The sequence below is a fragment of the Cervus elaphus genome, chromosome 21, assembly GCF_910594005.1.
Source record: "Cervus elaphus chromosome 21, mCerEla1.1, whole genome shotgun sequence".
Lineage (NCBI taxonomy): Eukaryota > Metazoa > Chordata > Mammalia > Artiodactyla > Cervidae > Cervus > Cervus elaphus.
In genome coordinates, this window is record NC_057835.1 from 69,047,527 (window position 1) to 69,063,549 (window position 16,023).

Below are 16,023 nucleotides of genomic sequence, written 5' to 3' on the forward strand. Positions count from 1 at the left end.
AACAGGGGACACCATTCTTTTGCTTTCCCTCTTTGTCTTTTATACATGACTTTCAAAAGCTCTCCCCACCTTCATTTGAAAAGTTGTTCTCAGCACTTCCCAAGCTCCTCAGATCACCCCAGGCTTTGGCCACTCTGAATACTCTGATTTTATGGGGGTTTTGCCACCTTTTCATCAGCACCCTCAGTGCACCTATGTGCACTCTATTTTTGTACATGTGCTTTAAAATTCTAAACCTGTTAGTCCGTGATAGAAGGCTTCAGAGAGTGGAGTCGGATTCTGAAGGTGAGAAAATCTGAGGGTGAGAAAAGTGATGGGGCGGGGGGAAAAGAAGTTTGGTAGAAAGGACAAGTCCCCTGAATGCATGAGCCTGGGCAGCTGCACAAGCCACACACAGTTCATCCTCTTCTTGGGTGACTGGTGGGAGGATGCGGTGTACTGGGCAGGAGAGTCACAGCAGGCTTCTGGAGGCGGCCTGAAGCCTGGCCCTGGTGCAGCCAGCTGTGTGACCCTGGCAAGTGGCTTCACTACTCTGGGCCTAGGTGTCTTTTTTTTTTTTTTTAATCCAATTGTTTTTCTAAGTTGTGGTAAAATATATATAAAATTTACCATCTTTGTCATTAAGTGTACAGATCAGTGGTTTAAAATACACTCATAATGTTGTGTTAACGTCCCTGTCATTCATTCACCCCCACAAGCCTTCATCTTGTCAAACTGAAATTCTGCTCCCATTAAACAACGATTCTCCATCTTCCCCTCCCCCAAGTCCCTGGCAACCACCTTTCTCCTCTCTGTCCCTATGGTTTTGTCTAACTACCTCGGGTAAGTGGACTCGTATAGAATAATCATCCTTTAGTGACTGCCTTACTGCATTCATCATAATGTCCTCAAGATTCACCCATGTCACAGCATATTGCAGGATACCTTCCTTTTTTAAAAAAATGTTTACTTATTTTTTTTATTTTTGGCTGCACTGGGTCTTCATTGCTGCACGCAGGCTTTCTCTAGTTGCGGCGAGCAGGGGCTACTCTTTGCTGTGGTGCGAAAGCGTCTCATTGCAGTGACTGCTCTTGTTGCAAAGCACAGACTCCAGGCATGCGGGCTTCAGTAATTGCAGCAGGCGGGCTCATGGCTGTGACTCCTGGGCTCTAAAGTGGAATCTTCCTGGACCAGGGATTGAACCTTTGTCCCTTGCATTGGCAGGCAGATGTTTATCTACTGAGCCACCAGGGAAGACCGGGATTCCTTCCTTTTAGTTAAGGCTATGGTTTTTCCAGTAGTCATGTATGGATGTGAGAGTTGGACTATAAAGAAAGCCGAGCGCTGAAGAATTGATGCTTTTGAACTGTGATGTTGGAGAAGACTCTTGAGAGTCCCTTGGACTGCAAGGAGATCCAACCAGTCCATCCTAAAGGACATCAGTCCTGGGTGTTCATTGGAAGGACTGATGCTGAAGCTGAAACTCCAATACTTTGGCCCCCTGATATGAAGAGCTGACTCATTGGAAAAGACCCTGATGTTGGAAAAGATTGAGGGCAGGAGGAGAAGGGGACAACGGAGGATAAGATGGTTGGATGGCATCACTGACTCAATGGACATGGGTTTGGGTGACCTCCGGGAGCTGGTGATGGACAGGGAGGCCTGGCGTGCTGCAGTCCATGGGGTTGCAAAGAGTTGGACACGACTGAGTGACTGAACTGAACTGAATATGTCACTGTATGTACATACCAAGATTTTGCTGACACATTCATCTGTCAGTGGACTCTTGGGTTACCTCTGTGTCTTAGCCATTGTGAATAGTGCTTCTGTGAACATGAATGTACAAGTATCTCTATGAGTCTGCCTTCAATTTTTGGATATATACCCAGAAGTGTAATGAACTGGATCATACGGTAATTCTATTTTCACTTTTTGGAGGATCCACCATACTGTTTTCCAGCAGTTACACCATTTTACATCCCCACCAACAGTGCACAAAAATGGTTTCCACATTCCTCACCAACACTAATTTTGTTTTGCTTTGTTTTTTGGATAGTAGGCACCCTGATGGGTATGAGGGGGACCTTGGTGCCTTGACATATGAATTATAAGGGTACGACCATTGGCTGACCCTGAGCCCCTCCTCCAAATGTCTCATTCCTCGGTCTGCACATGTGTGTGTTACAACATGAAACTTATTTTGTACATGAGGGCTCTGGGCCATCCAGCCCACCACCTCCTTCTTGAACAGTTTGCAAGTCAGAAGCTGGACTGCAGAAACAGCATCTGGGAGCAGCTCTCTTTGGACAGGAAAAGAGGTGAAAATCTGTTCTTCTGGGTCATTTCCTCATCATCTTTTAATAAAACTTGTCTACTGGCTTCAACCAGCAGAAGAGCTTGGCTGGCTGGTTACAGGGATGGTAACCTTGCAGAATGGAGTTTGACCTCTCCCTGCAGCCAAATGAGTGATTCATTTTTGGCTCAGTTAACCCTGGAGGGAAGTCAGGTTCACCTAGACGCCTGCCCACAAAAGGCGGATGCTCCACATGGGGGCAGTTTTCTTGAGAAAACGTATATTCGAAAAACACGTAAGTGCTTTCTTCAGGGGATAAAACATTCTAACTCAATGGTCTGCCATTGCATGTTTGGAAAGCTTGTGGGGAGCAGATGCGAGGGGGATGAACATTTGCATTCAAAAGCCAAAACAGCTCCCCAAACTAAACTGATCCCAGCAGGCTAAAGTTAGCAGGATGAAAGATAATTATTTCAACTTGGGGGAGAGTCACCAACAGAAGTGCCTTTTCGCTGCAACTCCTTCCTCATTAAAGCGGGTACCAGGCACGTCAAGATACGGAAGAAGGGACGTCTTTCCTAAACACACAGCAGATGCAGTTGCTGGCAGCCCAGACTCCATGGCTCTGGAAAGAATCCCCACGAACACCGCGGTCACCATCTGAAAACCAGTGGTGCTGTGGCTCCGTCAGGAAGGAAGCAGCTTACACGGGAGCAGGAACGCCTCTGTGTCAGATCCAGGCAGCTCCTTATGGGGAGAGAACCACAGGACTGGAAAACCGGGGGCTCGCTTCTGTGACCTGGCAAGGCACCCGCTTGCAACACCCTCTATTGGCAAGTTGTTGCCAGCGGGAGGGGCCAGGGCTGCAGAGTGGGCAGGAGAGGGGCCCCAAAAGCTCCACTCTTGGCTTTGGGGGAATCTCTGGATGGGTTAGGTTGCCCCTGGTGGTGATGGATGCTGAGGCCCCAGTGACAGAACGGTGGAGGCGGGGGGCGGCACCTGGTGAACCGGGCCCCCCAGGAGCAAGAGATGGGTCTGGAGGTAACCTAGGAGGTAACCTAGAGCTGGGGCCATATGGCATTTGCGTTTTTAAAAATCAAATATTGGGAGTAAGAGCTTTATATATTAGTTTTCTCTAAAGGAGCTCTACAATTCTGGAGCACCCTATAAAATTTTCTGAGTTATATGGATGAACGAGGATCCAAGGGAGAGAATCAGACCATTTTTCTGGAGTTTACAATATCAAAACAAGTCCTAAGCAGGAGAGTGGATGCCTTTGGTACCTGTCCTCTACACCCCTCACCTGCGTGTTGAGAATCAAGAAGTGGTCCCTAGTCATCACCTTCAAAGGAAAGATGTCTAAGAAACTTGAAAATAAGGTATTTTCTGATTAACACGCCAAAGGGGCTCTACCAATTTCCACTGTTGGTGGAAGTTTAAAGAGGGGGAAAAAAAAAAAGGAAGCAAGGCAGCCCTCCAAAATGCCAGGGTGTGGGCACAAAGATAAAAACACTAGCTGAAGAAGTGGAGGCAGGTCTATCATGTCTTGAAGGAAATGAAAATTTAAACAAAATGTCACTACATATCCCTACATCAGAATGGCCAAAATCCAGAACACGGACACCACCAAATGCTGGCAAGGATGCCAACAGGAACTCTCATTCATTTCTGGTGCAAATGCAAAATGGTACAGCCCTCTTGGGAGACAGTTTGGTGGCTTCTCATAACACTAAGTACATTCTTACCATATGATCTAGCAACTGCCCTGCTGGGATTTACCCACAGGAGCTGAAAATGCATGTCTGCACAAAAACCCGCACACAAATGTTTATAGCAGCTTTACTCATCATTGCCCAAACTGAAGCAACCAAGATGTCTTCAAGTAGGTGAGTGGATAAGCAAACTTTGGCCCATCCAGACGACAGAATGGTAGTCAGCCCTAAAAATAAATGAGCGATCAAGCCATGAAGGGATCTTCAGTGCAAGTGAAAGGAATCAATCTGAGAAGGCTATATACTGAATGATTCCAACTATACAACATTCTGGAAAAGGCAAAAACGATGGAGACAATAAGAAAAGGTCCGTTGTTGCCTGAAATCCTGGAGGGAGAAATGAATGGTCAGAGCACAGAGGATTTTTGTGTGTGTGCTTAGTCACTCAGTTGTGTCCAACTCTTGCGACCCCATAGACTGCAGCCCACCAGGCTCCTCTGTCCATGGGATTCTCCAGGCAAAAATACTGGAGTGGGTTGCCATTTCCTTCTCCAGAATACTGTCAGTGCTGAAACAAGCTGATGAACAATTCTTAGCCCATTCACACACCTGCCTGTGAGGTTCTGGGATACTAGTTACGGAACTACTTGGGTTTTGGCAGATCAGGCAAGCCAAGTTTTTATTTCCCTTCTATTTAATAAAACTTTAAGAAAAAGAAAGAAGGTAATGGATGCCCTCAGGCTAGGCTTAATCTGGCAAAAATAATTCTTGATAAAACCTAGGATTTTCCTAAGCGCCTCCAACCACAGTTTCTTGGAGTAGGTTAGCATTTGTTAAGGTTTTTCAGGAAGCTGATGCCTTTAGCACATAAGAGGCGTGTTTTGGCCAGAGCCCTGCCTCTTATTCTCTTGCAAGAAAGAGAATAGCAAACAGCATCAGATATTGTTTTTGATGTCAGCAATCTTCACCACAGCACTAGAGAATAGAATGGGTATGCAGGAAGACAAAAACAAGAAAAAGGTATGTTCCCAGGCTTCTCTTTTGTAGCAACTACACTGGCTTCGGTTGAATCACAAATTGTCCTGGAATTCTTGGCGCTGAAGCAAACACGTCAGCTCCCTGGTTACACCTTAGTCACTGCTCAAAGTACCACACACTTTAACCTTCCTGCTCTTTCCATAGGCCTGGGTTTGTCCTGTATCCAGGAAACTTTATATGTTGTCTAAACTGAGCATCCCAGCAGGCTGCAAGGCAGATTCAGAATGCTGGCCAGTTTCTACCTGGATCCACACCTCCAGGGGCAGTGGAAATACTCTGTATGATACTAAAATGGTGGGAATCTGCCAATTACACGCCTGTCTAAACCCACACAGTGTACACCACCGAGAGTGAACGGTAAGGTAACCCGGACTCTGGGTGATCCTGACATGTCAGTGCAGGTTATCAACTGTAACAAATGTCCCACTCTGGTGGGGGATGCTGATAACGGGAGAGGCTATGCATAAGGAGGGGCAGGGGGTACCTGGGAACTCTATCTTCTGCTCAATTTTTCAGTAAGCCAAAAATTCCTCTTGAAGAAAAATTAAAGCGTGGAGGCAGCAGAACTTAACTGCAGACCCAAAGGCAGGCTGAGATGCACCTGGGCCAGAGGACCCCGTACAGGATTCCCCTGAAGCCAGAAATGGAACAGTCACACACTGCGGGTCCATCCTGGAAGGGGTGGTCTGTGGCCCCTGGCCTACAAACCCGCTCACTCACAGGCTCATTCACAGCATTTACTGAGCACCTGCCGTGGGCCAGGTGTTGGCGATGGACCCGGTTGGGAGCCTGGACTGAGTCCAGGAGACCGGAGAGAGCCCCCGACTCCAAGATGGACACAGCATACGGGGAAGCAGTGTGGCCACGCACATCGGGGATTGGGGGAGCTGCACAGAGCACAGAGCATCTGAGCTGTGCTCTGCAGGACCATGAAACCGGTCAGGCAGAGCGCCAGAGGCAGGCGTCCCAGGTGCGTCACAGACGCCGCACAGCCTGAAAGCAGTGTACTGGGTGGGCCATGGGAATGGTGGGGATCCCACAGCGCTATCAGTGAGGGATGGGGCACCCCGGGGTGCCGGGGGTAAGAGCTGATGCTGGACACATGGCTGGGTTGCCCCATTCTGATCCCTGAGATGCCAAGGAGTGTGGGCTCCATCCCCGACTCCTCGCTCATTGGGTATTGGCCCCACTGCTTCTTTCTGGAAGGCCTCTCCCGTCTCCCGTCCCATAAGCTTGGATGTGTGGATGAGCCATGGCAAGCACCAAGCGTGGTGTTCAGCAAATAGTTAGCATTCGTTTGTACTGTTAATTACTTTGTCATGTAGGACAAAACCACTATCTGCCAGTCACATTAGCATCTCAACAGCAGAGCAGTTGGGTGATGCCAACATGCTAAATACGAAGAAATTTATTTGGCAAAACTGAACGTTCTTTCTCTCTCTCCCAGCCTGAGCAGCTGCTCAGTAGAGGATCTTCTCAAACGAGATACAACTCTTTGCAATGATTTTTCAGACATCAGGTGTGTTCATGGTGGTGTGGCCAAGATGTTTTAACAGTCAAGGACTGGATTAGGACAAGTGGGAAACGTTGAGGCAATGAGTCCAGTGTACGATGCTGACTTTTTGTTTTTTGTTCTTGGGCCAACTCTATTACTCCCCTTTGGGGAAGTTTCACAACCCTGACCATCTTCTCAGCAGCGTACAAGAAGTTGTGTGTGCACCTCTAGTCTAAACTTAAACAGCCATTCTGCTGTTCACAGCAATGTTATCTGGAAAACCAGTTGATAATACAAGTTGATTTACATGTCAGCATTCACATTTTGGAGCATTCTTTACAACTCCAACTATCTCATTTCTCTTTTTAAGTTTAACTTACAAATCTTAGCCCAAATATAGGCTGGCAGTATTAGTGAGGTTCTCCAGAGAAACAGAACCAATAAGATATATATATATACACATATATACATATATATATGTCTCTACATATGAGGAGAGCTATTACAGGAACTGGCTATCATAGCTACAGAGGCCTATAAGTCCCACAACTTGCTGTCTGCGAGTTGGAGAACCAGGAAAGCTGGTACTGTGAATTCAGTCTAAGTTGAAAGGCTTCACTATGCATAGGGTGGGGGGCGGGGGGTGGGGCATAAATTCTAGCCTGAGTTTGAAAGCTGAGAACCAGGAGCAGCAATATCCAAGGGAAGAAGAGGGAGGTCTCACATCAAGCAGAGAGCAAATTCACCCTCCCTTTGTATTTCTGTTCTATTCAGGCTCTCAACAGATCGGGTGAGGCCCACCCACCCACATCAGGGAGAGCAATCTGCTTTACTCTGTCTACTGATTCAAATGCAAGTCTCTTTCAGAGACACCCTCACTGATAACACATCCCAAAATACCATTTTACAAGCTTTCTGGGCATCCCTTAGCCAAGTCACATTGACACATAAAATTAACCATCAGTTGACATGTACGTGTTCTTTGGTCATCATTGCTGGGCTTATCTTTGATTTCTGTTGAAATTACTTAAGAGGTACATACACAGTACCTTCTGGCAGAGACATAATTTTGAGGAATAGAACTGCAACTGAGGTTATCCTCGTGGTCAAAATGTATACATTTGTGGACATTTCTGAGAACTCTGGCCCTCTCCTTCACACCCTATGTGTGGTCTGGCAGGTCCCATGCTGGATTTGGGCCTGGCATTTTGTGGATCAAATACGATCCAAAGCAAATGAAGAGAAGGCATGAAGGCGAGTGTGGGAGTGAAAAGGTGTGTGAGCCTATATATTTCTGTGGGTAGACACTCCTGTGAGCTTGAGCATCACTTTCTCACGCACCCTCCTCTGCTGTTAGCACACTTCCCGACCAAAGGAAACACAATCCCATCGACTTTAGCAGATGCTCTGGTAGACTAGGGCTGTTCTTACAGTAGCTTGGGACCCTGGGTGTTTTCACAGCTTTCACCCGTCATTTTGTACTGGGGACGTGGTTGGGTTTAAGGGCAGAAATGCTGAGGACCAGCACAGCCCTCTGAGGCACTGGATTCTGCAGTCAGAGGAGGGCAGCAGGAATTTATGCAGTGACCAGCGGCTCTGTCCTGCCTCAGCAGAGCAAGGAGCTGTTTCTGCCCTGCGTGTGAAATTTAAGCCAGGAGCTGACCCACCGCTGGAACGAAAATTCAAACCCAGTCACTAACTGGTCTTCAGGATGAGTTTGAAGCTGTCTTTGATGATGGCACCAGCAGTGGTGCAAGTGGAAATAAGTCTGTTCCCAGTGAGTAAGCAGACCTTGACTGCTAAGAGGGACAGGGAGAGGATTTCAAAATCTTACAGGAAAACTCCTCCTAGAAAGTCAAAACTGGGAGTGGGGTTTGCTAAGTGACAACACCAGGGTCTGGTTTGGAGCAGAGCGACCAGACTGTGGTGGTGTAACTGTGACCCAGGGTCCCGTCCCTCTCAGAGAAGAGTGGCATGTCCACCTTGGACCAGTGAGTCATCACACTGGAAAGTGCTGCTTCTCATTGTGGAAAAAACACCCTATCCCAGTGGGACATTTCATGGTTATCTTTTCTCCCTAGAAAATATGGTGATGGTGGTGATGTGGGGGTGGTGGCGAACCTAGCCCCTTAGAAAAGAAAGCCATACAGATGCCATATTAAAAAAAAAAAACACAAAACACAAGAAGCCAGGCCATTACATTATTGCTGACCATAGGAATTCAGTATTTATAATTTACATTCTTTCCCATACTTTGCCGTTTGTCAGAAGAGCCGAGGTTTATGGCCTGACCAGGTTGTAAATCAGATTCCTGAGGGCAGAGGGAGCCACGACAGGCAGGAAGAATTGCCTTCCAACAGTTTGCAGAATGCATCAAAACATCAGCGAAAGGGCCCACGTGGAGCGAGGACCCTGCTTAAAGGAGCACGTGACTCTGGTCATTCCTTCCACCACGCACGCAACTAGTTGAAACCACACCGTGGGTCAGCGTCTGCGGTGGCCTGGAGGTTTGACCACCGCTCCACAGCGAGTCCCGGAGCAGGGGAGGCGAAGGCGTGGGTGCCGCCAAGGGCTCCTCATCATCCTTTTGCTGAGGCCGGCTGGGAGGAAGGTGGGCGGGGGGCATGGGTGCAGGCTCAGGGCCGGTGATAGGGCTTAAGACACGCACACGAGACTAAGAAGCCTGGAGTGGGAGAGACAGCTTTAGGCTCTGGGCTGATCTGATGCCCCCGAGTGTGCTCTTGGCCAAGTCCTTAAGCCCCGTGACTCCAGAAAACAGGGACAACAGCAGGCTCAGAGGATGGCAGAACACGCACCAGAGGGGCACGAGCAGGGGAGTGGGAGGGGCGGGCGTCTCCAGCGCCCCTTTTTCCTGGAGCTGCAAGGGCCGCGCTGGCACTCAGCTCTCTAGAAAGCCAGATGAGTGCTGCGGTGGCCACTCGGGAGACACGCGGGAGGGAGGGGGCGTTCCAAGAGCCCCCATCCACAGGTCTTTGGAAGGACCCCAGTCCCCTGCATGCCTGTGTCTGGAAGATTTGTAAGCAGTGGCCCTAGTGAACTTACCCCGCCTGGATTTCATCCAGACTAAGAGAAGGGAGAGAACTCTAAGCCTTCTGAAACCTGGGGAATCTTCATAAGATTTTCCCGGGTTGTACCCATAATATCTCTAATCACGTTGTGATGGATGTAGTTAGATTGATGAGATTGAGGAGTCAGGCGGGTGGGAACAGCAAGGTTTACGGTCCAGATTTTCCAGAATGGACTATTACACAAACCCCACCTGCCATTCAACAACTGTAGTTAAGGCTACTGTAGGTAGACTTCAGACATGAGGATGCAGTATTTTAGGTCTTGATCTCAGGTTCATCTACCTTTCCTCTTTAAAAGGCAAATAAACCTTATTTCCTGTGGTTGTAAAGCCACACATGAGGCCCCTTGACTCGGCATCCAGAAAAGTGTGTCCACACAGGGACACTGGTATCTGAGGGCCTGGGGAGACTGTGTGCAGGGCAGGGGGATGGGGGGGAAGGGCAGAAGGCCAGGCACACAGGAGAAAACCTTCCTGTCATTTGGGGCATTATCGATGCCCACAATTTGCAGGCCCTTGAGAGCAATGTTTTCAGAGCATTTGGATAACAAAACAAACAAAATACCTGGGGCCCAAGAGGTTCAAGCCTGAACCCAGAATGGCTAAGGAGGTTGGCTGGTGAGTTGCATCAGCTGGAAAAGCAAAACTCTGAGGCAAGTTCCATTTTCTGAGTGATGTCCCTGTCCTCTCCGGGTTTATGAGAAGGGGATGGAAGAAAGGGAATGTCAAGGTGGAGAGAACTGCAGATGAATTTCTGAAAGGGATTAAAGGCAGTCTTTAGTAAATATAGGAGACAAGGAAAAGTTTTACATTTCAGCATTCCCACACACTGAATAAACAAACACACATCCACCCAACGATTCCCCCCTTCTTTGGCAGACATTAATGAGTCCTTTAAATTCACAGAAGAGAGCAAAATAAAAAAGCTGTATTTACTGCATCAAAGATAATATCAGAGTTCAATTAAAAAACCTGGTAACCTTCACCTGTGATAGTCCCGGCATCAGGTTTAGAATAAATTGATAAAGCGAAATGCTATAAAAACTTATTATGGCCAAGCAACAAGAGTCTGCAGCCCTTCAGCCTCAGCCATTACTAATGCTGAAACTCGCAAAGAACCCAATAATATGACCCTCAGAATGTATACACACAATGAAGGCAAGAGATGCACTTGGAATAAAACACTAAAGAACAGAAGTCTCAGCTCTCTTCATATGTTGATTTCAATCATAAAAGTGGGCACTATACTAAGGACTGCAATCACCTAGCTGGGGCATCCCTGGGTCTCACAGCAGCAAGAACTCTGTACATGAGGCCCACCTGGTGGACATGTGGTGGGCTGCCGAGGTCGCTGAGCAGAATTCAAAGGGCACAGAGCACCAGAGTTAATGCCCCTATTTAGAGTGCTCAGTTCCTCTGGTTTCTAGTGGCTAAAAATTTTCTTTTCCACCCTACATTTAGCTTTCTCCTGTAAGGGCCTGACCAAGTGCACTATTACCAACAAATAAGACAACCCAAGGGCCCAATTCCAAAGGGAGATCCCTGACAAAGGGAGGTATCACTTAAAGATGATGCAGAGTGGCTTCAGAGGGGAACCAGGCTGAGCCTGATGTCTTTGGTAAAGAACTTTATTTCCCCGAGGTGAGTACGTTTCTCACGAACTCACTACAGAAGTGATCATAGTGAAAATAAGACTGGCGTTTGTAAGATGTCTTTTATCATCAAAATGTGTAAAATGGGTCAATGAAGCGTCTTAGCATTGCTGTGGGAGCAGTTTGTCCAAGGCTTTTACAAATGGTGAAAACACACACAGGCAAGGCAGGGACAGGCCACAGAAAGACCTTTAAGAATGACAAAGAGGAAAAAGTACTAAACTAAATTAAACCTGGGGCTTCCCTGGTGGCTCAGCAGTAAAGAATCTACCTGAGATGCAGGGAACACGCATTCAATCCCTGGGTCGGCAAGATCCCCTGGAGGAGGAAATGGCCACACATTCCAGTATTCTTGCCTGGAGAATCCCCATGGACAGAGGAGCCTGGCAGGCTACAGTCCATGGAGTCTCAAAGAGTCGGACGTGACTTAAGAGACTGAACAAGAACAACAAAACATTGGATGCGATGCTACTTACAGAGAAATAAACATACAGCATTCTATAAGGATCACCTCCAAAACAATGGCGTCTTATAACAGGGCATTTTGTAAATGACAAAGGTAAGATCACTTGTAACTGAATTGTTTCTGATATTATATGACAACTCGGACCTCCTTCCATCAAGGTGAAGCCTAGTTTCCTAGAAACGAGTGGAAACAGCAAACCAAGTCCAGAGTCACGGCTTCTAGGAGGAGCGGCAGTTGTGGTTCTGGCTGGTCAAGGGAAGCACTGGTTTTGGAACCACTGTAGTCAAGAGCTCTTACTGACAGAGGAAACAGAAGTTTCATGGCAAAGAAAGTACGTGGAAAGCATCTGGGAACTTTCCTGGCCGTTCTGTACAAGGCCATGGAGGAACAATGAGGAACAATGTCTCATGTGCCCTCCATGTTTCCGGGTCACCCCATGCTGGGCAGAGCCTCCTTGAGAGCAGCCTTGGAGAAGCAACCCCCTTTCTTAGCTGGACCAGCTACTGGTAAGAAAATGAATCTGGAGATGCTCAGGGACATGGCCCAGCACGAGGAAGTGGAATTGAACACTATGTCCGGGATACACATTCTGTACCTTCAAGCTCTCAGAGAAGCCAAACAAAACACACTCACCTAACTTTCGAAGTAAGACAAATGTTACACGGTGCCTCTGTTTAAGAAAGTGATGAAAAAGCAAATGGGTCTACAGAGCGGGCACCTCTTGGCTTCTCTTTGGGACTTTAACCGAAAGGATGGGGCCGCTGTTAGGAGAGTACGTGCCCGCTCAGAGCTACGGCCGGCACAGCAACCCCGGCAGCCCCCCACACCAGCCCAGCGGCTGGCGACACTTCTCTGGAGTAAGTCTGTGTGGGCTCTCAACTGAGTGGCTGCCAGAGGCCCAGGGCACAGGAAGTGACCTGAGCTTTGCATGATTCATTTAACCCCTCCACCCTGGAATTCTTTGCAGAAAAAGAAAATATGACGGCTATGGTTAAAGATTTCCTTAAAGGGGGAAAGACATCGAAACCTTTGCGGTCTGTGAAAGGAGGGAACAAAGCGATTGGTTTTAGCAAGTTTATGAGAAAATCAACTGGGTACTGGTCACTTGCTAGAAAAATCAATCCAACTTGGCTGATGTAACCATTCCCATAGCGTGCACACACAAAAGACAACAATGACTATCTTGTTCATTTCCTATTGATCACTTGGGAAGTTTAGAAAAAGGAACATAAGTGTCTACAAGCCCTCTAAAATATATATTTTTTTCTCTTTTCTTCTCACTACATAAAACACAAACATATTCACAGTATCCTAAAGCCACTTGAAAAACACAGCGATCGCTTACAAACAGTGAAAAGTACCAATAAGATGCAAAGAAATGAGCACTTTACAGAGGCCGAATTTGATGGGTTTTAACGCGAACCATTTTATTTAAAACAGGGATCCATCAGAGGTGGTGAACTATCAGGGTGAATGGTCTAGAGCATGGCACGGATGAAAGGGAATACTCACCAGCACCTCACATGGGACTAAAAGACAATGTCAGCAACACACCATGAAAGAAAACAAATAAAATGGAAAAGGCACCTGGCTGGGGGAGGGGTCGCGGCGAGCACTGCCTTCGGGCAGGTTCCCGCCTGTGCGCTGTGGCTAAGTCTGGACACTGGAGAGGGAACGGGAACATTCTGGCCTAACACCCAGGATCCTATGTGGGGAGCTAACCTTTCCGCAGCCTGGTTTCTACCTGCCACATGTGGTTTCAGGTCCTAAAAGCGGGAGGAGGTTGCTAAATGTAACACCAACGCTCCCCACTTTTTTTCCTCTAGGAAAGAGGGGAGCTCTCCAATTCAACTTCAGCAGTGGCTTCTGAAGGCTTGTATTAAGCATTCCGACTTAAAAAACAAGCAGTAACGAAATAAAACACAGACAAGTGGAAGGGCAGATTCAGAGAAAGAAAACGGTGGTGACCTGTCCATCAACTGTCCCGGTGGGATGCCCTGTCTTAGTGAAAATGTTTAAACCGCACCCACAACACGGGAAGCACAAAGCTGCTCCGGCAATTGAGTAAAGAGCTACCGTCTCCTCCTCCGAGCACCGTCGTGCTACCGGTGCCAAGTGCTGAAGTTACCAGGGACCCCCCGAGGGGCGAAGGCCCGACCCCCTCCCACAATCGTCTGCCCCGCGGGCCAGGTCTGTGGGAAACAAGACCCACGCTCTCAAATAACGACCCCACCCCCTCCAGCCCCCCGTTCCTTCCTAATCACGTTGTGCCTTTCGACCTCCCTCCTCCCGGCAAGTCCAGCCGATTCCGTCCCCTCCCAGTTCTAGGCACTCCCTGGAAACATCTTGGATTATTATGAACCAGGGTCTTTTCATTTCTTTCCCACTCCGTTGGTGACTTTTGACTTGGAATGTCGATTCCTTCTTCTGGAAGAATGGCTCTCGCTGTTGCCTGGATGCTTGGTGGGCCCGTCTTCAGAACCTGGTCAAGAGGATTCGGGACACACGGTCAGCATCACTGCGGGCTGCGAGCCCAGGCTCTGCCCCTCTGCCCTGGCTCTCCCTAACCCGGCCGCCCGCTGCTCCTCCACTGATCCTCCGGCGCCATCTAGTGGCCTTGCTAATAAACCAACACATAGACGAACCAGTGGACTCGAGTTTGAATCAACTCGGGTCGTTGGTGATAGACAGGGAGGCCTGGCCTGCTGCAGTCCGTGGGGTTGCAGAGAGTCATACACAACTGAGCGACTGAACTGACTGACTTGACTGATAGAAGCCCCGACCCTCGGCTAACTAGCACAGCTAAGGCCTGGGTGTCCTGAGGATGTTTTATACTCCCCGCAGGGTGGATTGTGGTCCATGGGGATGGGGGCTAGAAGTGAGAGCACAGATCACATCAAAGCACAGAGCAGAGGCCATGAAAACTTACACCACGTGGGTGTTGAGTCTACCTTTGCAACAAAGGATGCATCAGTGGCGTTTCCCCCACCTTGGTCGGGGTAGTTTCTAAATCCCTAAACTGGAATGAATTCTTGACTTGATAGAAATGAAAGCTATTACACGACTTCAGGGGTCTGACCTGGAGGCCCCCCGCTACTCAGGACGGGCGGACGGGAGTCACCCGGGAAGATGCGCGGGCCCTTGAGAGGCTCAGGGTCTACAGGGCCGGCATCCTTTGTCACGCTCCATCGTGTGGGAGCTCAGGGAAAGGTGTCTGCTTGGGCTGAGCGCTGAGCAATCAGCAGGTTATCAGCCAGCTGGACAGTGGGGCTGGGGCATTCCGGGCAGGGGGTGTGTAAGGTCTGGAAGGTCATCGGAACTTCCTGGCAGGAGGCTGGCTCTGCCCCAGAGTTGGGCACGTGGACAACCTCTGGCCTAGCAGCAGAGCCAAGATTCTCTGCTCCAGGGCTCAGGTTTTGTTTGTTTGGTTTTTTAAAAGGTCAGCCTACCTTTCATTTAAATATATCTGTACCATTGCTTATATCTTGTGGTCTTGTCACTGGAGATCCTAGAAGTGCCATGGACTGATCTCTGGGCGGGGGGGTTGGTTCTGAATAAGGGAGCCCTGGGGAGAAACCCTGTGCCCACCTCCATCCGTATTCCACAGCAGTTGGCGGATTCAGGAGAAACCACCTCCAGCAGGGTGACCAGCACTACTCCGCAGTGTTTTCCCAGGGTAAGCTGTGCTGTGCTGAGCTTCACCCTGAAGAACTCAGGAGAGCGACTCAGCAGAGCTGTCCCTCCCTCACCCCAGCTTTGCTGAGCCAGTCTTAGAGTTGACATTCAAGGTCTCTGGTGTTCACTTCTTTCCTTTTAGTCAAGTCCCATGATCAGTTCATAACTGAAGAGGAAGTACTGTCCATTGGAGCCTCCTCGGGGTCATTTTTCTACAAGCTAAATTCTTTAAAAACAACCAGGTGGCCCCAAATCGTTCCAGAATGCTCCTTGGGGAGAGGCCAGTGGGAGATCCCTGACTACACTGCTGAAATCCCTCTGATGATGGTCCATCTCTTGAATCAACGCGATCAAGCTGATCCACCTCTTTTTTGAAAGGCTTCTCTCCTGGCACACAACTCTTCCTAACCCCTCTCACTCACAATGAAAGCCAAGAGGAGGAACATCCCCATCAGGATGGCTGAGACAGTAGGGTTTCGCTCTGTCCTTCTATCTCAGAAGAGGCAGAACCACACGGCGCCTCTTCTTATGAAGCCAAGTTTCTTGGGCAGAACCTGTGAGCACTTTGCTTATTTCTTTTTTTTTTTTTTTTGCTTGTTTCTTAATAAGTGAGAGGAGACATGCA

At 48.5% G+C, this 16,023-nt stretch overlaps 1 protein-coding gene across 1 annotated transcript in view; it reads right to left on the reverse strand.

The window, feature by feature from the left end:
• Positions 1–13,124: 13,124 nt before the first annotated feature.
• PTDSS1 (phosphatidylserine synthase 1) overlaps positions 13,125–16,023 on the reverse strand; it is a 67,829-nt gene continuing 64,930 nt past the window's right edge. Inside the window, exon 13 of the mRNA XM_043879117.1 lies at positions 13,125–14,205. Coding sequence (XP_043735052.1) covers positions 14,096–14,205 — 110 coding nt within the window. The 3' untranslated portion in view covers positions 13,125–14,095. The remainder of the gene's footprint in view (positions 14,206–16,023) is intronic.